This window comes from Xenopus laevis, chromosome 2L (assembly GCF_017654675.1).
Source record: "Xenopus laevis strain J_2021 chromosome 2L, Xenopus_laevis_v10.1, whole genome shotgun sequence".
Classification (NCBI taxonomy): domain Eukaryota; kingdom Metazoa; phylum Chordata; class Amphibia; order Anura; family Pipidae; genus Xenopus; species Xenopus laevis.
In genome coordinates, this window is record NC_054373.1 from 32009793 (window position 1) to 32026811 (window position 17019).

Genomic DNA, 17019 nt, shown 5'->3' on the forward strand with positions numbered 1-17019 from the left:
TCCACAGGACAATAAATGCCTGTGTGCCCCGCTCACTGATTATTCATACTTCATTGGAAACACTCAGATACAATAGAACAATAGAACCATCAGTTTAAGATCGAAAAATGATGTCAAATCTGGGAAAATGTAAAACCAGGGAAATGTGTTAAAACAACCTTTTCTTCAAGTACTCAAAGGATATAAGGCACAGCAGTCGTCTTCCATTTGAAATACAACATTTACTGTGTTAATAACAAGGAGGCATTATTATTATACTATGGGGGGCGTGTGCAAGGCCTCTCTGATAGTCACATACACAACCTAAAGCAATAAGTGATTAGTGCAGGACTGTATGAGGTGCAGACTAATTGGGACAGGCTACTTACAGACACAACGTGGCAAAATATACATCTGGTTAGTATTTAAAAACCCATGAAACTAATAATAACTAGGGATGCACTGAATCCACTATTTGGGATTCGGCCACAGCCCAGAATCCATCGCGAAAGATACGGCCGAATGCCGAACTGAATCCAAATCCTAATTTGCATATGCAAATTAGGGGTGGGAAGGGGAGACATTTTTTACTTTTGTTTTGTGACAAAAAGTTATGCAATTTCCCTCCCCACCCCTAATTTGCGTATGCAAATTAGGATTTGGTTGGGCCTGGCAGAAAGATTAGTCCGAATCCGAATCCTGCTGAAAAAGGTTGAATCCCGAACGGAATCCTGAATTCGGTGCATCCCTAATAATAACATTCTTAGAGGACAAACAGCAATTTTTGGGAACATTAGGACAAAATTGTTATATAAAATCCAGGAAAACAGTATTAGTATCAAGGAAAGCACCAATTAAAATGCATTATAAATTGGTGGGACCACAACGAATTAACATAAAATGCAGGAAAACGTAAAACCAGGGTATGTAAAATTGAGGGTTCACTGTATATAAAATGACACCAGAGCCGGGCCAAGGAGTTTGGAGTTTTTTGGAACCCGTACCCGCAACCTGCAATCCGGAACGCGGACCCGCAACCTGCATTCTTTCCCACTTGGACCAGCAACCCGACCCGCAAGTACCTTATCCGCAACCCGGACCCGCTGACCATCAAGGATCAGGAAGTGCTGACGTTGTAAACCGAAAGTGACATCATCGGAAGTAGGCGTGGTCAGAAAAACCGAAGTAAAACAGTAAGTACTGACTGTCAATGTAAACCGGAAGTGGCATCATCGGAAATAGACGGGAACAGAAAAAAGGAGTAAAAATCGCTAGTGAGAAGACCTGCGGCCCCGCAGAACCGCGTCTATACCCGCACCCAGAATTTCTGCTCGCAACCCGCAGGGTACTGCAGGTTTTTGCGGGTAACCGACCCACTGCAGGGCTCTAACTTGGGCACCCAGGACAAGGGTGTTGATGTAGGGGCCACACTTGTGACACTGCTGTAAATTTGTGCCCTAAGAATTTAGGGAATTCATTTACAAAGGCACATGACACAAGCAAGAAACGTTGATGTTGAAAAGGGGGTTGTGTATTTTATAAGAGCTGCTGTAGAGAGTCTCACCCTACAACACCCCACCACACAGGCACAATGTTATTAGGCAACATTTACAAAGGTTGACATATATTTTAGGCAATTATATTCATATATGACCTATAATATATGTTTCCACTACAAATCCAGTGAAATGATGGTATAACTCCTCCCCCACAATAGTAATGTAACTAAGAGCAGGACAAAATATTAGATACTACATGTTCATATAAACGTTAACTTCCCCTTTAAATTCTCCCCCTCTGTATGTTGTTCGTAGTAACATCTCTCTGCACTGCCCGGGGAGAAACGTTTCGTAATAAAGAGAGAGGCGGGAGCTATTAGAGGAGCTGCGGAGCCTCTCACCCGGCCATTATCTCGCAGCGATCACTGATTTCAGAAGCAGCAGCACCACAGAGCTCAGCAGCCCCATCCCGTTGTCTGACTGGGGGCGGGGTTAGGGGGGGACTGACCAAGAGACACGTCATAACAGTGCGCAGTTGTTTTCATTATACACGCAGGCCGAATAGGCGCGGCACGATCTATCCAATCAGAGGGCCACTGATGTGATAGCCTAATCTGATTGGGAGTTGGTAACATTTAGTTTGTTGCTGGCGTGGGGAGGAGACGTGTGGGTTAGATGTGATGTGACAGGGACTGGAGATGTTGTACATCCTGGTTCTGAGGGCGCTTGGAACAAATAATGGGCAGTAGTTGAAGTCAACCTCTCCTTCCCCTGTTTATATTTACACAGCCAGTGGAGATGAATAAATGTATGAAGTAAAATGGCGCAGAGGCTGTTTATTAATAGTTTAAATGGAAATATGTATTTCTTATAAGCCTCTGGTTCCCTAATAGGGTTGCTAACTGTTATCTTGTTGGTTCTTTTTACCAGACATTCTGGTAACCCCATCCCTTACTCCAAAGTGTAAACAGCTGCTACTCACAAATCCCAAAAACATGTCAGATGCAATTTTATGGCTGTAGGCTGTTCTGACTGGTTAAATAGTGTTCATTTACGTTATTCTATGACTGAACATGACTATAATTGCTATTCCATCTCTGTAACCTCAGAGCAAGCCTATGACTCTGTACTATAACATATAATATTGTCACATATTGAGCCCTATATGATTTGTATAATAAAGGATGCTGTTTGTGGGATATGTAAGTGTCTGCTATATATTATATGGAGTATGGATTAACTCTGCTGTCAAACACTGCTAATATAATAAATGTGTCTCACAAGCGACTCCCACCTCCAGTCTCAAGGTAACACAACAGTTTATCTAAATTCTGCAGAATTGTGGGGGTCAGAGTGATCAGACATGTGTATGAGGCAGTTGGCCAGTGATCTCTTTGCTTTCTCCCACCATTTCTTATTGACTGTTATACATACCCCCCAACTGTCCCGTTTTTTGCGGGACAGTCCCGCCTTCAGCTGCCTGTCCCGCTATCCCAGGTTGTGGGCTCAATATCCCGCTTCCCAGTGGCTCATGAGCTCTTCCGGTTTGTGCTTAGTGAAGTCTCGCAAGAAGAGACCACGCCTCCCTGACGCGCTACGTTGCCTCCTTTAGGCGTCAGGGGCCCCGGCAGAAGTGGGGGTGGAAGGAGCAGGAGACAGAGAGGCCGCAGTCAGACAGGAGCGAGGAGTAGAGTTATGGCTCGGCGGGCGCTGTTGGTGCTGGAGCTGTACAGCGGGGTCGGAGTAATGCACTGCGGCCTGGGAGGTAAGGGGGATTGGGTGGAACGCAGAGTGGCGCGGCAGGTAATTGGGGATTGGGTGGAGCGCACAGGGGTGCGGAAGCTGAGGTGACAGGGAAATAATACAGTGAGGCCTTCCATGGAAGAGGGGCTGGGCCTGAGCCTGCACTTGTTAGTGTTTCTTTCCCAACACAGGCCGGACTTTGGGCTGAACCACTACTTTACATTCTTCCCACTAATCTCCACCCAAACCGCACTCCCTTATACTCTCTCCCTTCAGTACTTCAATCAGATCTTCAGCCTGCTGCAGCTTCTTGAGAGATCAGGAAACGCAAACTATAACTCCCAGCATTCCTCGCTGACTCCTACAAGGGGTTTAGCAGACTCAGACAAGAATGTTACTGGCCGCACTCCTGCCTGGATATGCCACTTCTTTATGTTACTACAGTGAAAGTTCTGGAGATCTAGTGCCTCAGCATCTCTGTCATGTCACTAGTTGCCTCCCCAGTCCCTTAGCTTTGTTAGTTATTATCCTATTGGTTATACAGCACTATTTGCTTTTGGCAGAAAGTAAAATCCCTTTAAAAACCCCCCATACCTACCAACTGTCCCTTTTTTAGAGGGACAGTCCCTCTTGACAGTCGTATATTGTGTGATTGTTCTTGGCTATATGCAGATCTAACCCTCCTGTGTTGTACACAGTCTTTTGTGAAGGCTGGGGTCTGAGAAAACGTAGCTAATATCAGGGCTCCAGATAAAGATTTAGGAGACACATATAAAAAGTACACGCTCCCAAATAAGTGCTGCACATGGTGCTACTATAAAGCTAAAAGGTTCCCTCAAATGTGTGATTAATATGTGACTTTTACAATGAGTAATTAATCTAAATTAATGGGTTTTGTGGCTAATTGGGCTACTTTTGCACAAGCACAACCTTTAGCAGGTCACTACTGGGCTGTATACCTCCCAACTGTCCCGTTTTGAGCGGGACAGTCCCGCTATTAACAGCTCAACCCGCTGTCATGGTTTTGTACTGATAAGTCCCGGGTTTCTCTTTGATCTGCTGCACTGAATAGCCAGAAACAGATACAAGGTTTCTAACTTAATTGTGTCTTGACAGACAGCCCAAGAATACATACTTGACATACTTTTGTGACAGTTTGATAAGATAAGAACTTACTTACAGCTTAAAGGGCAATACACCTTCATTTGCAAAACTGTAATAACATAAAAACCACAGAAATGTGTTCAAACTTTCATAACCTGCCAAATTATGTAAAATGAGCATGCTAATTAGGGGGTGTGGCCACAAAAATGGGAGTGGCACAACTTTTTGTCCCTCTTTTCATTTCCAAAATGTTGGGAGGTATGTGTTATACCTCTCAGCCACCGTATTTCTGTCTTGTGCTCTTAGCCTCCCTGTTGCTAAACTGAATAATCTTCGTTTCCATCAAGGTTTTGACATCTTAAATGACATTTAGTATAGGGATGCACGGAATCCATTATTTTAGGTTTCAGCCGAATCCCAAATCCTCTGTGAAATGTTTGTCTGAATACCAAACCAAATCCGAACCCTAATTAGCTTATGTAAATTAGGGAAACGAGGGGGAAAGAGAACCGCACCTGGTAAAACATTTTTTTACTGCCTTGTTTGTGTGATTAAAAAGGCAAGTTATTTTTCACATTCGGTTGGCCAGGCTCATGGATTTAACCAAATGAAAAAGGGCAAATCTTCACCGACTCCTGGATTCGCTGCATCCCTAATTACGTAGTTGGTTCATCCCATTTTATTTGTATGTATATCAACATCATTAAACAAACAAACATAAAAAATTATGTCAAGGCAGTGGCGTAACTATAAACTCCGCAGCCACAAGGGGGCACATAATGAGGGGTCTGCTTCTTCTATAGTTCTAAAGAATTCCACTTTCCCCAGCCATTCTCTCACTGGTGTGTAGGGGAGTCAAGCAGAAACTTCAAATTTGGAAGACTGAAGCTACACGGGTTATATCACCAGCAATTCACATTATTGCCTATGGGAAAGCTTTTACTGGAGATTAGTCGCCCACAGTAGAAGAGATTTATCACTGGCAATTCATCTCCTGGTGTGCCATTGCACTAAAATGACTGGCAGTTAATGCTACCTGCTGATTGGTTGCTATGGGTTACTGCAAATGGGCAAACTTAGTGTTTTTATTTACTAAAGGGCGAAGTGACTAACGTTAGCGACCCCTCTTTGTCGGGGGTCTCGGTGAATTAAAAATTTTGCGCGTGCGCACTGATGTCACGCTGCACACATACTTAGAAACCCTGCACCATGTGCTCCCATGGACAAATGCAACATGGCGCTCCGAAAAGGCGAAGGGGGCCCTGGGGCAGTAGCCCTGGTGGGCCCCAAGCCCCCCAGTCCGACCCTGTTGTGACATAATTCGTTACTTCGAACGGGTGCAGGCGTAACTTTGCTAGAGAAGGAGATAAACTCCCTTACACCTGGTAATTTGCTCCCTTACACATCTCGAAGTTGTGCTCTGGTGAAGGTACGCAACTACGCAAATTCACTAAGATCTGTATTTTACTGAACGTTACCTCTTGCGCCAGACTTGCCTTCGCCACCTCAGACCAGGCGAAGTGCAATAGAGTAGATAGGACTTCCACAAAAAATAGTTTGTTTCGCTTGCCGCAGTAACGCTAATGCTACTTCACAAGCGTTCGGTGCCCTGGACGCAACTTTGGATTTTAGTGAATTAGCATTGTCCTGGTTGAATCTAAACCTGATGAAGTGTTGCAATGTGAGCGAAGCGGACGCTAGCGCAAATTCAGCGCTTCGTGAATCTGCGCTTAGTGTTTTACCCAACTCTGTGCTATAGGGTGGGCGAGTAATACATTTTACTGGGCTGGAGTCTTTTGGTTCCTTACACTGTTACTAAATATACTACAATATATTATAGCAAATGTGGCACAACAGAGACCCATTTAAAAACGTTCATGTATCTTAAAAGGGTTGTTCACCTTTAACTTAACTGTTAGTATGATATAGAGCATGATATTCTGAGACAATTTGTAATTAGCTTTTATTATTTGTGGTTTTTGAGTTATTTCGCTTTTTTTATTCAGCAGCTCTCCAGTTTACAATTTCAGCAATCCAGTTGCTAAAGTCTAAATTACCCTATCAACTATGTATTGATCTGAATAAGAGCCTGGAATATGAACAGAAGAGAGGCCTGAATAGAAGGATGAACAATAAAAAGTAGCAATAATACAGTTGTAGCCTTACAAAGCATTTTTTTTTCGGCGGAGTTACAATAAGAAGCAGGGGCGTATTTATATTTAAAATAAATAACACAAATGACTTTTGATTTATAGATATTAGATTGTGCGACTGCAATAACTCTTCTGGTGGTTCCTTTCTTTTTGGACATTTTGTAACAAACTCATGATATTAATAATTATGGTTTGTTTTTTCTCCGTGGAAAGAAACGCAATCACGAATTTGAAAAAAAAAATCGGCACTGTAGACTTGCACCTGCACAGTACAGTTATGGGATCCGTTATCTGGAAACCCATTATCCAGAAAGCTTTCAGTTACAGAAATGCTGTCTCCCATAGACTCTATTTTAAATGATTTCCTTTTTCTCTGAAATAATAAAACAGTATCTTGTACTTGATCCAAACTAAGATATAATTAACCCTTATTGGAAGCAAAACCAGCCTATTGGGTTCATTTAGGGGCAGATTTATCAAGTGTTGAATAATAAATTAGAATTTTCGAGTTTTCACATTCAAATTTTAACCCACCTATTCTAATGTAAATTTGAATATCTCTAGTGCTGGGGCAGGAGATATAACACAAAGCTCACACAACTGCAGAAATGTGACACCGGTATCACAATTGTACAGTGGCTTCCTCCACTCACCTCCCAACTAAAAGATAAACCCTATGTTATTGGGTGCATTAACCAACACGTATGTGCATGTGTATGTACCCCAATCAATTTCTGTCTATGTGTATTTGTTCCCAAATGCTTCCCACATAGCAAGATACAAAATGTGTTTTATGGTAGATTCAGATCCATCAAGCTCAAGCATCAGATCATCACAAACAAAATCAAACAGGTTCATGTAATCCAGTTATGAGTGTTGAATGTGCTTATTTCTATTATTTTTATTTGCTCATTAGTACAATATCTAGACTCCAAACTTCTATTGTGAAAGGTGCGGGGTGAGTAATGCCGTGCAGATGCTTAAACAATGTCACAGTTGTGCCTCTTACCTTTTCGATGGTTATTCTTGGAAACACCTGTGGGGAGATGGATAACTATATTGTTATCATCATCCTTTATTGACAACATGCTGAAATAATCAGCAGCCTTTTACAGAGATTATACATCATTCCCATCAGTCCCTTCCCCAACAGAGCTTACAATCTAAGGTCACAATCAAATCTATTACATTCACACAGACAAGGATCAGTTTTCCTCCTAAATGTTAGAGCTTGTTGTGCAGCCTCCGAGCAGCAATAAGCACAGTGCTCTCTGGTTACGATCTGCTGGAGCTGTAAAGCCCTGTTACTCATATATATATATTCCACCACTTCCACCATGAAAACTGAAAAGAATAGATCAGAATGACTCATGAACACTGCACAAAGCTGGAATATATTAAGTAGTAGGAGGTGAAGGCACTTTGTATACTATAAATAATAACATGTCAGAATCAAGTCTCACAAGTGGTTGAATTAGCACATGGTTACCCATGTGAGCAGTAACGCCACGTCAAGGCTTCAACTCTTGTTACTGTCCATTCACACATCTATTGCAGCAAATGGCTCACCCTATCACTTGCTGCAATAGTTTCCTCTCTGGTCCTGCATGGAGTGACATAAACTGTCATGGGACCTTTCCTCTTCAGCAAATACTGAGAGGTATCTGACTAGTCACACACACACATCATTGGCTTTTACATATTTACATTTACTTTTACTCAAACATATTTAGATTTAGTTTAAAATGTTGATTTTTAGGTTTAGATGATATATACACAGTACTGATACAGGAATCATGATGGACCTATTTAGCTGACGTTTGTTCCTAGTTGGTATTTTCGGTCATACACCTCTGCCCAGTCTGTTTATGAACCTTTCCCCCCATCCTTGAGCTGACCTGCAATTTATTCTAAATATGGACCTGGGTTTTTTGGACTAGTTGTTACAACAGAGCCAATATTCACATTCACACACACATATCTCACACAACCATACAACATTCCTACACATTCCAGAATATCACACATGCTATAATTATTAAGTTCTTCTTTTAGTAGCCTCTCCAAGAACCCTGCTCCCCTCTAACTAATGGTTTATAAACGTCAACCTGGGACATCCCTATTTAATTTAGTTTTTGACATGCCTTTTCCATTTTCGTGGGGTTGAATTTAGGTTATATTTATATTTTAATGGGCAATTATTTGCAATTAAATAAATTTAGATGATCCAGAGGAAGGCAAAAAACCCCCTTCTGAGGCGGTCTCCAATCTGCCTCAGAAGGGGAAAAAAATTCCTTCCTGACTCCAAAATGGCAATCGGACATGTCCCTGGATCGACAGTAGCCTTGTAAAGGAAATACAATGCCACATAGGGAGTGTACGGGTTCAATTCTATTGCTCCCGTATTGGCATGCCATTAATGAAGCACCAGGTTATAAAAATAACCTGATACTAGTGACTGATTCCTTGAAAGGGAGAACAGGTCATTTCCAATACAGAAATGCCTGCGGATTCCAAAAGGGAATTCAACTCCGTGTTCTCCTGTTCAAGGAATGGGTGAGCATTGCAAATAGCTAATTCAACTGATGCGCACACACACTCTCTCTCTCTCTCTCTCTCTCACACACACACTCTCTCACACACACACTCTCTCTCTCACACACACTCTCTCACACACACACTCTCTCTCTCTCTCACACACACTCTCTCTCACACACACACACTCTCTCTCACACACACACTCTCTCTCTCTCTCTCACACACACACACACTCTCACACTCTCTCTCACACACTCTGTCTCTCTCTCTCTCTCTCTCTCTCTCTCACACACACACACTCACTCTAACACATACACACACTCATTTTCACACATACACACACACTCACTCTAACACACACTCACTCTCAAACACACACACACACTCACTCTCAAACACACACACACATACACACATATATATATATACAATGGTAAGGTGATAACAATAAACCCCTATATAATCAGGTCTCCAGGGGGTATACTTACCACTACTTACCATTAGGGAGCTCAGCGGCTGCTGAGTGATAACAACCCGCCCTACCTTCCCTAAAAGAAAATGATTTTAGATGTATTTTAAGAGAAGTTTCTATAGAGCTTATGTTTTCTTTTCTACCTTATTCTAGATGCTTGCCTGTCAATAGTTATATAATATCTATTATCCTGTCAATAAACTATTGTATAACATTTTATCTAAAGACCTAAAACCAGCCTAATCTTTTACATTACTCTACACTGTCTCATTTCATATAACATTTATACTCACGATGGTTAACTCTTCCGTTCTTTCTTTTTCTCTTCTCCAAGTCAAAGCCAGGGATCCCGTGTGGTGGCGACATTGATGGCAGACGCAGGTGGATGAGTTGTTGAGAGGTGCAGCTTGCCATAGAGGGTATGATGCCAATTGGCCCAGGTTGTTGCTATGTCCAGGCAGTATTGATGTTTTCCCATATTAGAACCAATGCCTTACTCCTGCCAACTCCAGCTGGGATCCACGTGGGAGAAATCTGCCAAGTTGGTTTCCTCGTTCCGAATTTGAGAGGAGAATGACAGCGGGATTTCAGTGAAGTCATCTGCTGATGGCTATATGAAAGGAAACAAGGTGCTTCTTACATACTTCATTTCACTCAAGATAAGTCGTAACTTAATATGTGGCTTTAATTATCTGTAAAAAGTGATTACTGGATTCAGATATTAATGCCCAGAAAAATGAGAAGCAGGGGAAAGTTAAAATCAGACTAAATGAATAATGGACCCATTAACCTCACTATGGACACGTGATTATCTGTCCTTGTTACAGTGATTACCACAGTGCAGACCAAGCTGAAGTCCAGTTTGGGTGAAGTCTGAAGGTGAATTGTGTTTTTTCAGTCTTGGATACTACTAGTACTTTGGGAAAGTTACTGTTAGCAATATGTTTTATTATCTAAGTGAAGCCCAACCCAATGTGTGAGAGTGAGTGGATGTATCATATATAGCACATGTATTTACCATTCCTGGCTGGAAAGGGGTCTTCACTCTCCGGTTCTCCAGCTCTTCCCACTTCACTGTGCTGTAGAAAGCGTGCTCCCTGATGTTTCCGTTGACACCGATCCGCTGATTCTCATCCATCTCCAAAAGCTAAAAAGAAACATGAACATGAATTCTAATATTGCAGGTGCTATGTCATGTACCTCCTAGCACTAGGGCCCGGGCCTAGGGTGGCAGGATTTTAGGGGGCGGCATGCTGCCCAACCACACCCACAATGATTCAGAAACACTGGGGATGCGCATGAGATACAATAGTTTTTTTTAAATTTCCTGTGCGCCAATCCCCATTGCTCTGGTGAAAAAGATGAATGATGATGAAGGATGAAAATCTGAGGGGCGTCTGCTATGTAAATCTGGCTCTGGATATTTACCTTTGGCAGGAGGTCCAGCATTTCCTTGCTCATATAATATGGGTAATACGGCGTATTCTTCTTTATTGCAAAGAATTGCCTTAAAATACTGCCTGATGGTGAAAATGGCAAGCTGCCCGTGGCCATTTGGTACATGGTAATCCCAAAAGACCACCAATCCACGCCTGCGTTATACTCTGCCTTTGATAGAACCTATGAAACAAAATGATTACAGAGAAAACATGAGTCATGAACTTGATAGGGTACTTGCAGAACACAAAATAACATGTTATTTCCATATTAAATTGCAGATGGATTACATTTAACTTCTGTATTACTATTAATTAATATATTAATAATATTAATTAATATTAAATGAGCACAGATCAAATACGTGTGGTATTATCAGAGATGCTGTTCTCATTTAAATGGGTTGTTTTTCCCCTTCAGGTCAACTCTTAGTATGTTATAAAACGTCACATTCTTAGCAACCTTTGCCTTGGTCTTAGTTTTTTATCTTTTATAATTTTTCAATTATTTGCCTTTCTCTCCAGCATTCAGATGGGGGTTAATGACGCCCTTCAGCCAAAATCATATTGCAGTGTAAGGCTACAGTTTTGTTGTTACTGAAACTTTTATTATTTATCTTTATATTCAGGCCCATTCATTTTCATTTCCCAGGCTCTCATTCAATTCAGCACCTGGTAGCTAAGTTAAATTGAGCCCTAGCAACCGGATAGCTGCTGGAACTCCAAAATAGAGAGCAGCTGAACAAAAAGCTAAATCATTCAAAATGAAGACCAATTGCAAATTGTCTCCGAATATTTCTGCATGAGACTAAAGGTTAAATTAAAGGTGAATATGTTTGTATTTTAAATGTTTGTTGTCACCTCTGGTGCGCGGTATCCAGGGGTTCCTATTACTCCGTTGGTTCTTGTCTGGTCGAAGATGTTCTCTGCGGCGAGGCCAAAGTCGCAGATCTTGATATGGCCGTATCTGTCCACCAACACGTTGTCAGGTTTCAGGTCACTGTAGGATAAGAATTAGGAGCAATTTAAATAGGTAACAGTTCTCGGGACCAACATTGCCCTCCACTGCCCCTATAAGTAGGCTGCCATCAGAGTGGGGATCCTGCAGGGGGCCCATAGTAACAGAGAACCCAAGGAAATGTGAAGGTACAATTCATAGAATAAAAAAGATATTGGACCTGCAGAGGGAATTAGTAGCATTTGGGTGGGGACAGGGCAGCCATCAGGGGGGGACAGGGGGGAGAGTTGTATGGGGCCCCGAGGGTAAGGGGGGCCCCGGCCACGCCACACTTACTTGATTAGCCGGGCCCCCCTGCTTTTTGAGACCTGCTGACTTCGGGAAGGCATGGACGTTTAAGGGGCCCTGACCACCAATTTTCTTATAATGTGGGGGGGGGGCCTGGCCACCAATTTTTTTTTCTCATGTTGGGTCCTAGTCACCAATATATTTTTATGGGGGGCCCTGACCACCAATATCTTTTTATTTTTTATTAACATGTGGGAACCCTAGCCACCAATATTTTTCTTGTTTTTTTTACTGTGTGGTGGGAGGGCGGACCTTTAGGTCCCAGGAAATGTTGTCATATGGGGCCCTGTGATTTCTCATGGTGGTCCTGGGTGGGGATGTTGACATGTTTGAGCAGAACGGAGTGAGTGTTCTGTAAAATATTCTACATTCTTTTAATTGGGGCCATGTTCTACTTTGTTGGATTTGCCCACCTCCCACAGGGGTGAGGGGCCAACCTGGCAGTGGGATAAAAACCTGGACTTGTATGGGAAAGTTCTATGTAGTATGGGGGTCCCATGACTTCTAACAGCACCCTGCAGTCTGACTGTGTAAGTGCTTTCTTGTATTGACTAATTTAAAAAGGAGTTGGGAGAGATGAGTAGCTACTATGGGAAATGCTTGCCTACAGCACATGTAGTGGTGACAGTCCATCATCACTCAGTGAATCTATGTGTCAGAAAGCACATAGAGACAACACAATATACTGAGAATTTACTCACCGATGAATGATGCCCTTAGAGTGCAGGAACTGGAGGGCAACCACCATCTCCGCTGTGTAGAACCTTTTACAAAAAGAAAATCATCATCGTTCCTATATCACATTCATTACATAGGATTTGTTACAGTTAACTATAGAGTTGCCTCGCAGTGTTCTCTGTGATTGCATCTGATGCAAATATCTAAGTGTAACATACAAAAGGGTGCAGAACACGTCTTACTGACAGCACAGGCAAACATGCTACATATGTAACTTGTTATGGGAACAAATTCAGCCCATTCAAGTGCCCAGCGTTTTCCACTTATAAAAGAGCTCTAGTAACACTGTCCCAGAGAAAATCCATTAAAGTGATCCAGCTAAAATTCCTTAAAAACTTTTCATGTTCTTATTAATAAGGTTAAACCAAAGAAATGAAAAATGGGCCATTGGTTGGGGCGCTGGGAGGGGTGATATTGTAAGTCTATGGCATCTTTTAGCAACTCGTTTTGCATTGGTCAGAATCTCAAGATTGCCAGTCTGGGCCTGACAATATGCAGCAGAACACAATTCATTAAGTAGGCAGCTTAAACAGACAAATAAGTACTACATGGACCTTTGGAATATGTACCCCAATTTCTCTGTAATAACAATTAATATAATTCAGGTACAAAGCAGCCCTGTACTTATCTATGGCAAGGGTACAGGGCCAGGCCGCATCTTGCACCCACTTAACTAGAGCACCTGAATGAAACACAAGTTAGGGTGCAGGAAAGGGGACACTGCTACTCAAGCTTGTCCCTCAGTAATACACTGCTGCCATTGTGGAGAACAAAGACCTATTAAGGACTAAGAGGTAGGCAGTGAGCAAAGTATGAAAAACATGGTGGGCTGCATCTATTCTTTCCAGTTTGCTCCCTGTCCCATGTACTGTAAATGGGTCCTAATGTCACTTACATGATTCTTGCCATTGGCAGATTTCCTTTGCGAAGAATCATTTGCATTAAAGATTTCCCGCTGGCATACTCCAGGACGAAGAAGGATTCCAGCTGTTAAAGAGAGAATAGAAGAAGGTGAGACCTAGAACAGGGATCCCCAACCTTTTGAACCCGTGAGCAACATTCAGAAGTAAAAGGTGTTGGGGAGCAACACAAGCATGAAGACTGTTCCTGGGGTGCCAAATATGTGCTGTGATTGGCCATTTGGTAGCCCCTATGTGGATTGTCAACCTACATTGAGGCTCTGTTTGGCAGTGCATCTGGTTTTTATACAACCAAAACTTGCCTCCAAGGCTGGAATTCAAAAATAAGCTCCTGCTTTGAGGCCACTGGGAGCAACATCCAAGGGGTTGGAGAGCAACATGTTGCTCATGAGCTACTGGTTGGGGATCACTGACCTAGAACATCCAGCCTCCTATCCAAAAACTTTAAAACTGTCTGAATAGAAGTGGTAATGTGAATAAGTGGAAAGCAACATCTTGGCGCTCCATGGAGATATAGAAACAGCCGTGTATGAGGAGCAAATGAGACCCCACCGCATAGTTTGCCTAACACTGGTCTAATCATGCTAAAAGTTCATTTAAATGCTAGATTCCCTTTAAAGAGATGATATGCAATTAATAGCAGTATTTACCTCTGATTGAAAAGCTGCGTAGGAATGACATAAAAATGTGCTTCCTCTAGCGACCGACAGCACTCGGGCCTCCTTCATCATGATGTTGAAGTTGTTCTTGTCTGGACTTTTCTGCATGATCTTTACTGCTACCAGTTGCTTCTTCGGTGTAAACGAAGCCAACATCACCTAATAACGAAGGGCAAATATTAGATATGACATGGTGTATGTAAAGGTAAACGCTAAACACTGAGAGGCTAAAATGAAAAAGTTATCTGTTTTCACTTTACACCATAGGTGGAGAATAATGAAGATTTCGGGAGGTTTAGTCTCCCCAATTAATTAGAAACAGTATCTTCCAGTGATTCCTTCCCCAACATAAATGTCCCATTCTATATCACCACTTTATAATGATCTTCTCAGAACTGTATTTACAAAACAGTGAGTAATAATACTAAACTACTTTATTCTCGTCTATGTTTTTTGCTTCCCTATGATTTATACCAAGAAAAATCATTCCTGGGAAGCCTTTCACTTCATCATCATTTATTTATTTAGCGCTGTCAAGATACGCAGTGCTTTACTGCAGTTATAGCAAACAGGGAATAAATGGTGGATAACAGACAAGGATTACAGAGTACAATAGGGTTTACAAACTAAAAGGTTAGGGTACAATTCACTTACCCGGCCAAAGCCTCCTTTTCCCAGCTCTGAATAAAACCTGTAGTTCTTAATATCCAGGGGGACAGGTCTGCTGATATCCACACAGAGTTTCTTCGCTGCGCTTCCACCTAGGAAAAAAACTCCATTAGTACCTTGTATTACAAATAACCTGTACATAGCATATATTAATAAACCCATCAGCAAGCACAAGGCAGGGCTCCTTAATATGAGGCAGCACAAGGGGACTGGAGAGGGGACACCTATACCTATGTGCCTCCCCCAGATGCCCCCATGAATACATCTCCCAGAAAACTTAAACCCTTGATTATATATTGAGAAATGCTGGAAGCCTGGGTTTCTGACATATTGACACGGCAGACCATTAGTGATAGTGATGTTCATCAGAATCAATCAGTAATTAGATTTGAACAGTTACATACAAGGTAGAAGATGAAAGCAGTTCTGATTGGTTGACATTGGCATCATCACTGATATTACTTATTTCCTATACTATAGAAAACCAGCCCTGATTGGTTGATACTGGCAATACCACTGGTGACTTTTATTTCCCCTTATAGTAAACCAGCCCTAGTTTCATACCAAGATTAAAAAAGAAGAAGAAAGAATAAATAAATAGATGGGTAATTTTTAATCAGAACAAGACCTTGGGTAAATCAGCAAGCTATAAACATCAGGCAAACATATTATTTGCAGAAATCCTGTTAAAAAGACATCCCAGCAAGTTAGGGCAGATAAATCCTATTTTATTAGAAAGTTAGGGGAGAGATTAAGCATAAAAGCTGCAACTGTGTTTTCTTACCTTCTAAGGGATCCTCTGGATTTCTTGATTTTTGATCCTTATTCACAACTTCACTGGTCTTTTCCAACTGACTTTTCTTTTCTTCTAACTGTAACTTTTCACTCTTCTCTATGGGGCTTTTCTCCTTGTCTTTTAATTCACTCCTCCTGCTTTTATTGCTCCCATCTTGGCGGGTCTTCTTTTCCATGGGGTGTTTCTTCCGCTCTTCTAACTCATCTCCACTCCTTCTCCTTTTATTTCTCCCATCTTCACTGGTCTTCCTTTCCATGGGGCTTTTCTCCTTTTCTTTTACCTGTCCTTCACTCCTTCTCCTTTTACTGCCCCCATCTACACTGATCTTTTTCATTTGACTTTTCTTCTGATCTTCTAACTCACCTTCACTCCTTCTATTATTGCTCCAATCTCCACAGTTCTTCCTTTGTATGGGGCTTTTCCTCTCTTCTATCTGTCCTTCACTCCTTCTCCTGCCCCCATGTTCACTGGTCTTCCTTTTCACCAGGCTTTTCTTCTTGTCTTCTAAATCATCATCACCCCTTCTGCTATTGCTCCTATCTCCACTGGTCTTCCTTTCTTTGGGGCTTTTCTTCTTCTCTTCCAGCTCCCTTTCTCTCCTTCTCCTTTTACTGCCCCCATCTTCACTGGTTTTCTTTTTCACCAGGCTTTTCTTCTTCTCTTCTAAATCTCCATCACTCCATCTCCTTTTCTCGCCTTGTCCTTCCTCCTCCGAATTCCGACTCCTCTTCTTTCTCACCTCCATGTTAATCTCTCCTCCTATACTGGTTTTTTAAATTTTATTTAAGCTCTATCTCAATTTATCCATTTTTATCTATCGCCACTCTCACTCCATGCCTCTTCTCCTCACTGTCCAAAAGGCAGTTGGCCTGAACCAACTGAACAGGTAACTGAACTAGGTGAGTCATGTGACCACCAGCAGTGTCATGAGCAGGCAACATGGAGTGACATGCAAGCACTAGAGAGCCATTGGCACTACAGAGGACATTGCTATGGCACTACAGAGA

General features: G+C 42.0%; 1 protein-coding gene across 1 annotated transcript; it reads right to left on the bottom strand.

Moving 5' to 3' along the window:
- Window positions 1-9960: 9960 nt before the first annotated feature.
- Window positions 9961-15602, bottom strand: LOC121399829 (protein kinase C delta type-like). Its single transcript, XM_041581677.1, has 8 exons — window positions 15202-15602; window positions 14539-14706; window positions 13864-13955; window positions 12932-12994; window positions 11786-11924; window positions 10917-11108; window positions 10507-10635; window positions 9961-10098 (listed from the first exon to the last, which is right to left on the bottom strand). Exons 1-8 carry the CDS (start codon window positions 15580-15582, stop codon window positions 9982-9984), a joined length of 1281 nt encoding a protein of 426 aa, XP_041437611.1. The 5' UTR covers window positions 15583-15602; the 3' UTR covers window positions 9961-9981.
- Window positions 15603-17019: the final 1417 nt, after the last annotated feature.

Bases quoted from the DNA above. Each gene is read 5' to 3' on its own strand.
- LOC121399829 (XM_041581677.1), bottom strand. From the start codon at position 15,582: ATGAACATCACTATCACTAATGGTCTGCCGTGTCAATATGTCAGAAAC. The intron at 12,995-13,863 runs GTAAGTGACATT...TTTTTGTAAAAG, and splicing joins CTGCCAATGGCAAGAATCAT to GTTCTACACAGCGGAGATGG. The intron at 10,636-10,916 runs GTAAATATCCAG...GTTTCTTTTTAG, and splicing joins TGCTGGACCTCCTGCCAAAG to CTTTTGGAGATGGATGAGAA.